Here is a 12,850-nt window from a genome sequence, read left to right on the forward strand (position 1 = left end):
AGGGCACCGCCGCCTGCCGCTCCCTCGCCGGCTTCTCCCTGGGGGGCTCCGCCCGGAGAGGCGCGCCCCGCGGGAAGCGGCGCCCAGCGCAGCCGCCGCCCTGCCCCGCCCGTCCCTCCGGCTGCCCCGTGGGGGGGGGCCGCTCCTCGCCCGCCCGCGCCACGGGCCCGCCCCCTCTCGGTCCGGGCGGAGCCGCAGCCAATGGGCGCCGGCGGAGGCGGGGCGCGGGGGGGGGGGGGTCGGGCGGCGGCGCCGGAGACGCTCCACTCTGTCGCTCGTCCGCCTCGCGCGCGCCATGGCATCCAAGTGCCCCAAGTGCGACAAGACCGTCTACTTCGGTGAGTGGCTCCTTCCTCGCCTCCATCCCTCCCCAAGACGCGCCCGCCTCCGCCGCGCGAAGATGCTGGCTGCCGCGCCCGGGCGCTCTGCCCATGCTCAGAGGCCATGCCCGGGCGGGGACAAAGCAGAAGCAGCCGGCGGGCGCCGCCTTGGCGAGCTTTGCGCTTAGCCGCGCCTTCGGTGGCTCCTCGTGCGCGCGCGGTCCCCGGGCCGCGCCATCCTCTGGGGCGAAGCGCTTCTTGCCCCCGAGCCCGAAGGAGCTGCTTCTGGGCGCAGCTGCGCGCCTCCGCCTCCGCCTGGCCACGCGCGCTCGATGGAGCCTCCCTCTTCAGAGGCAGTGTAGCGCGGACTATCCGGCGCCCTCGCGGAGCAGCAGGCCCGCCTGCGAGTGACGCTCTTGGGAACCGGAGGGACCGGAGCCAGACCCGGCAGGGATGCTCTTATGCAACAACCAAACCTCAAGCCGCTCCACTAGTCCAAATGTACGGAAAATACTTTCTCGTTATCGAATCATTTGCTCTCGCAGGCCTCCTCCTCCAATCATTTCTCCTTGTCAAAAATTCACTTTCCCACCCGGCGCATTCATTCCTGCCAGATTCCCTCTCCTACTGAAAGAAAACAGTGGACGTGTCTTCTTCATTCTTACAGAACTCAGATTGTTGCTAGGTTACCCGCTCCTCTTTTGAGCACAGGGCTAATCATGCAGATGTCTCCTAAACAAAATGGTCAATTAAAAATGAGCAGCAGCAGCCCCTCTCGGTCTGCAAGAACAGGCCGGTGGGTGTGAGAGAGAGAGTGTTGGGTGAAACCGTTTGCTAAGAGCATGTCGAGTGTGTTGGCGGTTGTAGAAAAGTGGAGCCACTCCCCGACTTCACCCCATCCCACTTAGCATACCATAGGCTTGCAGTGAGCGGCTGCTACTGGCTCATTCCCATTTTTTGTTGTTACTGGAAGCTGTTTCTAGGCATGCAATGCAGGTGCCTGAGGTCAAGGAATTGAGAGGCATCCTGCATCCTTCTTTAGAACCTCTGTTGCCAAGAGCAGGACAGAGAGAACTGGAGCCTCAGTGGGATGCAGTGGGGCTCCCCATGCATAGAACCACACATTAATTTTGTATATTGCACGAGAGTTTGGAAATCTAATGTATCCATCTTCCAGGCAGGACCATAGCTAGGGGGTGGCAAGGTGGGCCCCCGCCAGGGGCGCAGGCGATTGGGGGGCACAAAATTGGCTTAAAATATGTCCATAAATATAAATATTGATTATTGCCTCATAAGAAATGATTTTACATAGAGGGTGAATTGAATGGATGGAGGGGTTGGGGTTGGAGAAGAGGCGGCAAGAAGAGCTCATTTGTCCATGGCTAGAGGGCGCGATCTGGACGGTTCTGCCAGGGGCGCAAGATTACCTAGCTACAGCTCTGCTTCCAGGATGACCAGAATATCATATTCTCTGCTCCAAATGCCATTAATACAGAATGAAGGTGAATAAGTGAGACCCGGGCAGTTTCATGAGCCACCACGTGATGGGTTTCTGGACATCATTTTAGGGTCCTTAACTTGGCAGCTTGACTGTTTTTGTGTGTTAAATTAAGCGAGTGCTGAACACCTCAGAAAGGCAGTTTCTAAATCTTGGGTGTTGGTTTGTTTAGTTCAGTCAGTCAAAGGATGCACAAAGAATGCAGGCAATTCCTCTTTTACTGCCACTTTCTTGCCTTTGTCAAGGGAACGTTATGGCCTCTTGTTCAGCAGCAGATGGTTCAAAATGTGGGTTGTAGCCACTGCATAATGGCCCGGCCAGATTCTGTTCTCTGCCTGGACAGCTTTTGTTCTGGGAATTGCTGTTTTAAATTAGACTGCCTTTAGGGGACCCAAGCGCTCACCAGATCACTTTCTAATGGAATTAGGGTGCAGCATTCCCTTGTTACACCCAGTCAGGCATCAATTCCATGCTGAGGATTTGCTGTGCATTGTTCGCTTTTCCTTCCTGGAATTGGTTGAGGCTCTGTGAAGCATGACATCACAATGGTATCTTTCCTGCTTGTTTCTGTTAAGGAGTTATGCATAAGCTCGTGTGCTTGTTTCTCTCCCACCATCTGCAAGTAAACACACAAAGGAAGACGAATTCGCCGTTTTCTATTTAAAGACATTTGTGTGGGGGTGAAAAAACTCATTACCCCTTTCCTTGGGATCATGTTTGTGATGGGAATAGCACATATTCTTTCTTCTGCTCTCTGGGGGAGTTCTGTTCTCTTGAGCATGATATGAGAGAGACAATCTAATTTTTTTTAATGACTCCTGTGAGAAATATGCATGGGAAGCATTAAAGTCAGAACTGAAAACCTGAATGAATTTCTCAGGAAAGATACTTGATCAGTTACTGGTCAGAACAATACTGGACCAGGAATTAGCCATGTGGTCTTCATTGCACTCCCAGCTTTGACAGAGCTTTCCTGGTTTCTTAAGTCATAGTTTCTCTTGCTATCCAAACTGGGAAACTGGTCTGAGTGATCTTGGAGATGCTGTTTGATATCCTGGTTTGTTGGTAGTGCTCAGATCCCAGTATCTCAGTTCAGATGTTTCTGGAAGCAGTGCTTTAAACAAGAAAAGCTTTGCTGAAGCTGGATGTGTGAGCAGAGGAAGATGGTGAGGTGAATAGGGAGCGCACAAACATACAAGTTGTTCCTGGTACAATAAGACAGGTATCTTCAGACCCAGGACCCGCTTTTAACCCCATGCATTTGGGAACTCATTTCTTAACATTTCCCCTTATATTTGCATGTGATAGTTCTCCTGTTTGTGGCCCAGGCCTCCGCCTACTAATGGGTGCTCAGAAATGGTTTCTGTTGTTCCTTCTTTAGAGATATTTCCTGAAAGATTTATTCCCACATGGACTTGTGCTTTCACTAATGAAATGCATCAACAAGGTTCTATGATTCTATGCGACAATGAATTCTTATATTGTGCCTGGCTCTCACTCTTAGCTGTAGAAATCACTACAGTGGGACCTCGGGTTAAGTACTTAATTCATTCCGGAGGTCCGTTCTGAACCTGAAACTGTTCTTAACCTGAAGCACCACTTTAGCTAATGGGGCCTCCTGCTGCCGCTGCGCCACCGGAGCACAATTTCTGTTCTTATCCTGAAGCAAAGTTCTTAACCTGAAGCACTATTTCTGGGTTAGCGGAGTCTGTAAACTGAAGCGTATGTAACCTGAAGCGTATGTAACCTGAGGTACCACTATATTGTGTTTGGAAATACTTAGGTCATGTGTACAGTTGTACCTTGGAAGTCAAACGGAATTCGTTCTGGAAGTCTGTTCAACTTCCAAAACATTTGGAAACTAAGGTGCAGCTTCTGATTGGCTGCAGGAAGCTCTACTATTAATGAATTCTACAAATGGATGTCACTGTAGCATAGAACAAGTCTTTTGGGTAGTGCCTCTTGTGACTCAAAAATGCCGGTCAGTTTTTCTGACTGAACTATGTATCTGCCATAATCTGTTCAGCCATTTGTTGTATGACAGTGCACTGATGTCTAGTGGGCTGCTAGTTCTGATCTGGCCGCTGCTAGGCCAGGGATGTTTTGGTGGAGTTGGTATGCAGTCTATAATTGATGTTTGACAGGAGAGTCATTGTTAGGAAAGGTGGCAGCTCGTGTCTGGAGATGGGGGAGGGTGGCAAATATCTCTTCCCCAAAGTGGGTGATCTTTGCGCAGGTCCACCACATATGAATGGTGGTGCCCAGCTTGGAACAGCCTCACCAGCTGATGGTGATAGAAGGGGAGTCAATCTTGTGCAAACAAAGGGGTGTGCTGTGCCATCAAAATATTGTTTTAGTGTCATCTCCTGTGTTTTGGCCAATATAGATGTGAGCGGTGGGTTAACCCATAGCCTGTTCCATGTGTCTTCATCAACCTGGGTTCCCACATGGCTCTACAAGATATGGATGAGCCCTTCTTTATGTCAGTAGTTCATAAAGCTGAGAAGACATACCTTTGTGTTACTGATTAGTTTGGGTGCAAAAACGTCATCTGTGAGCACATTGCTTGTGAATGAATCACAGAACTGGGGTTGCAAAGCCTGCCTACAAAAGTTCTTAGTTGTATGTATTGTAGCCAGGAGTGAGAGACTGAGTTTGGAAGCTAGTGCTTCTTCTTTACCCATTAGTCTCTATGGAGGATGTCCTGCAGACTGCATATGCCTTTTGACTTCCCCTTCCAGCTGCTATCATCTCTTCCAAGCTTTGTTTATTACAAACCCTGAAAGTTAAATTTTAAAAAATTCGGGAATATAATTAAATATGTAGCAAATAAGTTTGTATCTGAAAAGCCTGGCAAGCTGATAAGCAATGGGTTCCTGAATGTTGGTTTTCTCTCAACTACCTATCTTGACTGTTAGAATAAACGAATGTGTGGATCACTGTTTGAGGAAAGGTTGGGAGCCAAACAGTGGATCTCTCCCTTTTTCACAGTTTGAACTGGATGAAGGAGAGATTTGAGAAGGAGGAGAGATTTGAGAAAGTTGTCTTGAGCCTGAATTACACTAGTCTTGAATCTGCCATGGGTGTATTTTTTCTCCAGGATGTGAATTGCAATGAGTTTCTGAAATCTAGGTTCCTATTGCTTGTTGTTGATGCCTCCCTGAAAAAAACAGAAGGAGTTTGATTTCCATTTTCTCTTTTGTGGACTGAGGGAGAATTATTAGCTCTCACAGTGGCTTGGGACATAACAGGGGGTTTGGCAAAAGACCTGGAAATCAAGTATGAGTGAAGTTGTACAACCCTTGCCAACTTCTAGGTTTGCCTTATTCCTTCTCAATGCCTTCATTTTGCTTTAGGAACTATTTGCACCACTCTTTATTGAATCTCAACTCATAGAGTCTGATTAGGAGGATCCTATCTCTCCTTAATAAAGCAAGATATGAACAAGTCTTTTGCCTGTTAACTCAGCTCCGTCACAACTCCCTTGACGGAGTGAACAATCAGATGAGGAAAACTCTAATTAATCATAGTTAATGAACCACTTCAAATAGTAGTTTGAACTGTAGTTTAATATTCTGGCTTGTTCCAAAGCTGATGACTATAGTTTCCCAGTTTGGAGCACATGGGAAGCTATGGTTAATGAGAGACTTTCTGGATTGTTTTATTATTCATTCTCTACACTCCATTGTCTTTCAAGACAGACAGGTGTGAACACAATAGGCAAAAGACTTGTTCTTCTTATTGTCCCATCAAGGATCCTGTTTCACATTTTTGTTCATTTTAAAATAAATTCTGTCAAGCACATTTTTGTCAAAGAATGGCTGAAAATTTACTGCTTGGGGGTGCTCTGGTGTGATGTGCCTTTTTCATTAAGAAAGGAGGAAAATGGGGGTCATTGCATAGAGTGCTGAGGACTCATGTACCTCATGTGGTACCTCAGGTTACAGACGCTTCAGGTTACAGATGCTTCAGGTTACAGACTCCGCTAACCCAGAAATAGTACCTCGGGCTAAGAACTTTGCTTCAGGATGAGAACAGAAATTGCGCGGTGGCGGCACGGTGGCGGCGGGAGGTCCCATTAGCTAAAGTGGTACCTCAGGTTAAGAACAGTTTCAGGTTAAGAACGGACCTCCGGAATGGATAAAGTTCTTAACCCGAGGTACCACTGTACAAGGAAAGTGAAACAGAAATCAACTCTCTAGTCTGCTTAACCTGACAAAGACGAAGGAGGAGCAGATGGAGCGCACAGTCATATTCACAGAGGGGAAATAATTGTCAAACCAAACTGTACCCATTTAAAGATTGCCAGGCTCATTCGCACAGAAACAACTAGGTCACTTGGTAGCAGAGAGATAGTTGTGGCTGAAGGTGAGCTGCAAAGAGCAGGAGCTAATCACTGTATGAAAAACATCCTGAGGCCAAATACCTGTAATGCAGAACAAGTGTAAGATAACTTAGGTTTAATTTTTAAAAGATAAGAGAGAAAGGTCACTTTTGGAGCAGGAATTTGCATTGGGGAAAGAGTTTTAACCAGAATGAGTTGATTTTTTAATCAAGGCAATGTATTAGTTTCAAATCCCTAACAAAGATTAGCATGGATAAATCAAAGTTTCTCATTTTGTAGTACAGATTTCCAGAACGAGCTTGCATTGTATACAGTTTGGACCATAATTTGAGAGAAGCAAATTTGAGGAGGTGAGATCCTGAGTGTTAGAACTTGTACGTCCACCTGTGCTCTCTATGGGGGTTTTCACCCTTGTGCGATCAGGCAGATTCCTGAAGAGGGCTTTTCTGAGGCTTATAGGAACGAAGTGGGTCTTTTGATTAAAATGTACCTTTGCAAAAACAAGGGCTGATGGAAAGTGGAAAGTGGGATGGAAATTAAATGTTTACAATGTTTGGTTCGTAAATACTCTGAATTTGAGAAATGAATATTTGGACAGTTAGTTGAAAGGCATAAAATATTAGATCACCCACATTGAGAGTGAAATGAAACCTCTAATTAAAGCTCCCACCCACCAAACAGAAACTGACTAATTTAAAGACAGTGGAGAATGCAGTTATTCATTTGTAAAGTTATAAAGCAGGGCTAACCTGCAACTGCAGGGTGAGGCTTCCTTGCGCTTTGACATGGAAAAGGACATTGCTTTTTGCGACTGGCAGTCAGCCTTTTGCAACAAGATGGAGATGTCCAGGAGCCACCCTTGGCACCTAGCGTTTCCACCTGTCTGGCTGCAGTCAGCTGGTCTGCTGGCCCAGCGGCAGCAAAAGACACACATCCTTTTCTGTAGCACTACCCCTGCCAAACACCTAATTTGCCCAGCAGTGCCGCAGCAAGAGATGCATCTTTTGCTCCCATGCTACCCTGCAGACCACCAATTCACCCAGCAGATTTTTTGGTTGTTGTTGTTATGGGGCTTCCTGGTCTGGTAGCAAGGCAGCAAAAATAAAAGGGGGGGGGGGCGCCTAGACATTTTACTTTTAGACAGACCACAGTCTAGGTCCCAGGAGCCCCACGGCTCCTAACATTCCTATCCCAGATCCTAACACTGGGTGTTAGGTTAGGGACAGGAAATGATTTCCTTCAATATGATATAATTATCCCCTTTTACTATAGAGGGCCTAGGCTAAGTGCCTGCCCTCTTTTTCCCAATGCCTCTCCCCAGAGTGTCTTCTTCCCACCAAACTATGAAAACCCTCTGAGGCTGCTGCTTCCCAGAACTTTACTGGGTGACATGCTGCTGCCTACAGTTTCTTTCCTGGGCCTTGCTGCCCTTCCGCAGGCCTTCCTGATGTTGCGTGCCTTGCTGCAAGGGCTGCCTGCACAGTTGGGAAGGACCCCAAGACCTAAATCAAAACTCCCTGGCTCTCAGACCACAGGTGCACCTTTTGCAGATTTGAAGAGGTCTTGGCCTTCATCTAGAGGAGCTTGGAACAAGCTCTCTGTTCTGTTTCTGCTTGGAAACTGTCATCACAGCCCACCAGCCACCACATGCCTCTGAATGCATACGCCCAGCCAGCTGCTGTGTAGCAGCAGGGGAAAGAATGACATCCATGGAACTGCCACCTCTTTGGAAATGCATGCATTGGATATGGTCGAGCTTAATCCCGTGTGTGGAATTAACAACTGCATATAGATACCCCTGACCCTTGGCTACGTCCCAGATGCTGGCTTCCCCGCTTCCTTTCCCACTAAGTTGCCTGCTGTGTCTTCCAGCCATGAAGGCAGGGAAGTTGGAAGAAATAAAGCAGGCTGTCATCTTTTTACTTTCTGAACTGTTGCATTCCGTACAGTAGGAAACATTTCTCTGCTTCATGACCAGCTCACTTTCCTCTCTGGAAAGAACACTGGGCTTCTGTCCTGGCTGCTGGCAGGCTGTCTCTGGGGCATCATGTTGTTGCTGCTTGTTAGAGGCCGAGTTTTGCTTTCCGGGTTGGATTTTGTTTCCTATGTTCCCTTTATGAGCAGCCCAGCCAGTTGGACTGATTGCAGTCTGGTTTCTTTCTTTTTGCTTTCCTTTTTATAGCACACCATCACTTCTTCCCTTAGTTTGCTCCATTGATTTTGAATGACAAAAACATTAGCAGTTTCTCAGATACTTAAAATGAAGTGCTCTTTGAAAGCTTATGGTGTTTGTGGTTTAAGATGCTACAGAACTTTTTGTTTTGGCTGCAACATGGGTAATGTGGCTAATTGTACAGAAATTTGTACCACTGAAAATTGTACAGTACCACAGTGAATAGCTAAGCTTGGTGTGGAGTATGAAGAGAGCAAGTAGGAGCATTTTTAGATTTTCCCTTAAGATTTTTTTGTGAAGTTCCAGAGATTACATAATCATCATGATCTGGTTTTAGGTTGAAGCATATAGTGAACATTTGACGGGGGTGATACCATGTGCACATGTGCATGGAACTGCAAGTGCCTGGGTGTTTTCATTCCAAAGTGCTTTTTTCATTTGGGTGCTTTTTCTCTGGATTTGCCATCTTTTGTTTACTTACTTACTATGGAGCAGCTACATGATTTTCAGAGTTCAGCGTTCCCCCCATCAATTTGTAGCTAAGATAGGCTTTTTACTTCCAATGCTTTGCAGGACTCAGAGGAAACGGCCTTATTCCAAGTCAGACCATTGATCCCTGTAGCTCAGTATTGTTGACTATTAGCAGCTGTCCAAGGTTTCAGGTGGGTGTCTTTCTGGTATTCTACCACCCAGCTATGGCCCTTCCCACTATTTAACCATTGAAAAAAATCAAATAAAAAATAGAGGACATGAGTAATTTTAAGATCTCCCCCTGCAGGAAGAAAAAGTGTCTTCAGGGAAATTTCAAGGAGCAAATCAGAAGTACAGTACTCATCACGAATCCCTAGCCCAGATCAACAGGAAGCAATAACATAGGCTGAATTTGCAAACAGAAGCCTTTCACTTAGCAACACAATGGATCTTTGCTAAATGGGATATACTTGTGAGTAGACACTATAGAAAGAGCATGGTTATGGAGAAGGGCATCTTTGTTGGGTAATCAAGAAAGCTATATAGGACTGTGTGGACCACCTTTTAATCCCATGTCCAGGTTATTGTAGAAAATACTGCATCAGCTGTGCTGAAGGGCTTTAAGGGAGAAGCACCTTCTGCTTGTCTTTACTTTCCTGCAGAGCTTCAACAGCACCATGGGATGAGCCATGAAGAGCCAGTTCTCCTTAGACTACTGTATTATGCAGTAGGGTGTGGTCCTTACCAGCTGCTGGGAATCCTTCATGGGGAGAGTGCTGGCCCAGAATGTGGCCTTCCTGTGGGGGTTGGTTTGGCCATTGTGAAACAGGAGGCTGTGCTAGACGGGCCTTTGGTCTGAACCAACAGGGATTTCCTTATGTTCTTAATTTAAACCTTTGAAAAAAGTGCTCACTGAACCTCACTGCTACATCCTGCAAAGAATGGATGAGAAGCTGAAGAAACCATGTCCCTCTTTTCTCATAGTTTATTTATTTATTTTTACAAAAGACTTCCTTCTTAAGCCCAGCTCCTTGCAGCAAACAAAGAGAAGAATGAAGAAGGGAGAGGTGGCTTCTGTTCCACAAGTTGGGCTTCAGAAGGAAGTGCCATCACTGTGGAAGTGTCTCACTGCTCCTGCTGTTAAGCTGTGGGTGAACATATCAGACGACACAGCAATTCTTCAAACAGCTCTTGTTTATTCAGAGGCAAGAACAGAACTGAACTGAAGGGCTCAGTCAGCCTGCTTATATAGAGCTCCAGTACAACATTACTGTAGCAACTTTCTAAAACTATCTAATCACTGAACGTCACTTTTGATCCTTCATGTCAATAACTATCTACAGTATCCCCCTGCTGGCCCAGGGTGAGAACTTCAGTACATAACACTGCTCCCCACCACCGAGATAAGGCGTCAGTTACAATCATAATGGTTTCCTTATATATAGTACTACACATAATGGTTCAATTGGGCACAAAAGCATATCGGTTACATTTCACATACCTCCACATACTTAGACCAACCGTGTTACATGTCCAACAACATAGTCCTTTAAATAAGTTGGGCGCTTGGAAACTCTGCCAGACCGCCGGGGACTGGTAGCCAAGTCCGGGGGGCCACCCAATTCTTGCTGAGGCTGTGGTGCGACCCTAGGTGGTGTTGAAACCAAGTCCCCTGGATCTGCTGCTGTGGGTGGAACCTCCGCAAGTGGAGTTGGCGGAATGTCAGGCACGGCAGTGGTCTGAGTCTGTGGTAAGTTCGGCCACGGCAAAGTCTGAGTGCAGCCAGTCGAGCGGGGAACCGAGGCAGTGGCCCATAAGCAGTTTGGCAGGACTCCACCCTGTGGTCGCTTGAGAGGTGATATGTTGTACGAACAAGTATTCGGCGACCCGCTCGTGCCAGTCTCCCTGGTCCAGGCGTGCCAGTGCCTCTTTTGTCGAGCGCACCATTCTCTCTGCTTGCCCGTTGCTGGAAAGATGAAATGGTGCCTTTGGGGCATGGCGGATGCCCAGTCCCAAAAGGTACCGCTCAAAAGTGCCTGATGTGAACTGTGGTCCGTTGTCGGAGACAAGGACATCAGGACACCCATGCGTCACAAAGAGGCCTCGCAGCATGCGGATGACGGCCTCGGTAGTGGTGGAGGGCATCAGGGCCACCACCAGCCTTTTGGAATAGGCGTCCACCACTACCGTTGTTGGGATACTGCCAGGGAGATAAAGTCCATCTGAGCCCCCAAGCTTGGTGCCGGACGATCCATCGACCTCCCGTAGTCAGGCAATATCAGCAATCAGCGACACGAAGCCTCTGGCTTGTGCACACTCTACCAGCAGAATTCACACAGCAAAAGATGCACAGCAGGAAAGCATATTTACAGTTTATTCAGCGTTGGTCAGAAGAAAAGAAGACATGACCGTCTGCTCCGACTGCTCAGGCAAAAAGCAGAAACGAAAGGAACAGACAACATAAACATCCTGTAAGACAGGAAATACGCAGACTCTGTTACTCACAAAGCCTGCTCCCTTTTAAGGTGGAACGGAAATATCCTAACACCATAAAGGTCCGGCCGTGAAAGGGGCCGGCCAGATCGATGTGCACCCTCGACCAGGGTGTCTTGGGCGTCTCCCAGGTGTGTCCCTTAGCTGCCGGTGGTGCAGGCCTCAATTCTTGGCACGCTTGACAGGCGGAAACCCAGTCAGTGCATCGTCCATATTAGGCCACTAGACGTAACACCGAGCCAACGCCTTCATTTTGACGATTCCTGGGTGGCCAACGTGCAGAGCCTCAAGGATGCGTTGACGGAGTCTTTGGGGAATCACGACACGGTCTCCCCACAGCAGACAGCCGCGATGAGCCGAGAGTTCATGTTGTCTGGTTGCGAAGGGCTGGAACTCTGATGCAAAAGGCCCTTGTGGCCACCCCCTCCACACCCAGTTGAGCACACGGCTGATGGTGCAATCCTGGGCAGATGCAGAGGCCACAGTGGCAGCCGATATAGGCGCTGCAGGAAGATCCTCAGTCAGGAGGAGTGATGAAGGAGGAGCCGGGTCTTCCACAAACGCTGGAAGAGGGCAACGGCTGAGGGCGTTGGCATGGCCCATCGATTTCTCCGGGCAATGGACGAGCCGGTAGTGGTAGGCAGCCAGGAAAACAGTCCATCACAGCATGTGCACCGATAGGACCGGTGGAGTTGGACGATCACTGGCGACAAGGCCCAGGAGCGGCTTGTGGTCGGTGATGAGGTCGAAAGTCCTGCCGTAGAGGTATTCATGGAACCTCTTCACTCCAGCCACAAGTGCCAGTTTCTCCTTGTCAAGCTGGCTGTAATTCCGTTCAGTCAGAGAAAGCGTCCTGGAAAAGTAGGCGAGCAGTGCTTTTTTTCTGTCTGGAAAGCATTGGCTAAGAACAGCGCCGATGCCAAAAGGTGAGGCGTCGCAGGCAAGGCCCAGCGGCCTGGCTTCACTGTACTGTACCAGCACACTGTCCGATGAAAGGACCGCATTGAAGGCCGCCGTCTCCCGATGACCCCAGGACCAAGGTGTCTTCGTGCTGAGGAGTCGGTGAAGAGGCTCAGCCACCGTGGCTTTGTGGGGCAGGAACATGTTATAAAAGTTCAGCAGTCCCAGGAACGCCTGCAACTCCGTCCTGTTCTTTGGGATGGGGGCCTGCTGGATACAGCGGATCTTGGATGTGGTCGGGTGAAGGCCGGAGGCGTTGATAAGATAGCCCAGGAACTCCACCTGTGGAACAGCGATCTGGCACTTCTCCCTCTTTACCTTGAGCCCGGCCTCCTGGAACCTGGTCAGCACGGCACGGAGGCACTTGAACAGCTGCTGGTGTGAGTCTGCGGACACCAAGACTTCATCAAAATATGGCACCACGCCCGGAAGCCCTTGCAGGAGATGCTCCATAAGGCTTTGGAAGATACCAGGAGCCACACTCACCCCAAACTGCAAACGGCGGCAACGGAATGCCCCTCGGTGGGTGACGATCGTCTGGGCTTCAGCAGTGGCATCATCGATGGGCAGTTGTTGATAGGCTTGGGCAA

General features: G+C 48.4%; 1 protein-coding gene across 2 annotated transcripts in view; it reads left to right on the forward strand.

Annotated features, from left to right (window-relative positions):
• The first annotated feature begins 235 nt into the window (after nt 1-235).
• CRIP2 (cysteine rich protein 2) overlaps nt 236-12,850 on the forward strand; it is a 41,332-nt gene continuing 28,717 nt past the window's right edge. For both annotated transcript variants that reach the window (XM_053391021.1, XM_053391022.1), the window contains exon 1: nt 236-338. In XM_053391021.1, coding sequence (XP_053246996.1) covers nt 296-338 — 43 coding nt within the window. In that variant the 5' untranslated portion in view covers nt 236-295. The remainder of the gene's footprint in view (nt 339-12,850) is intronic.

The sequence above is a fragment of the Podarcis raffonei genome, chromosome 6 (genome assembly GCF_027172205.1).
Source record: "Podarcis raffonei isolate rPodRaf1 chromosome 6, rPodRaf1.pri, whole genome shotgun sequence".
NCBI lineage: Eukaryota > Metazoa > Chordata > Lepidosauria > Squamata > Lacertidae > Podarcis > Podarcis raffonei.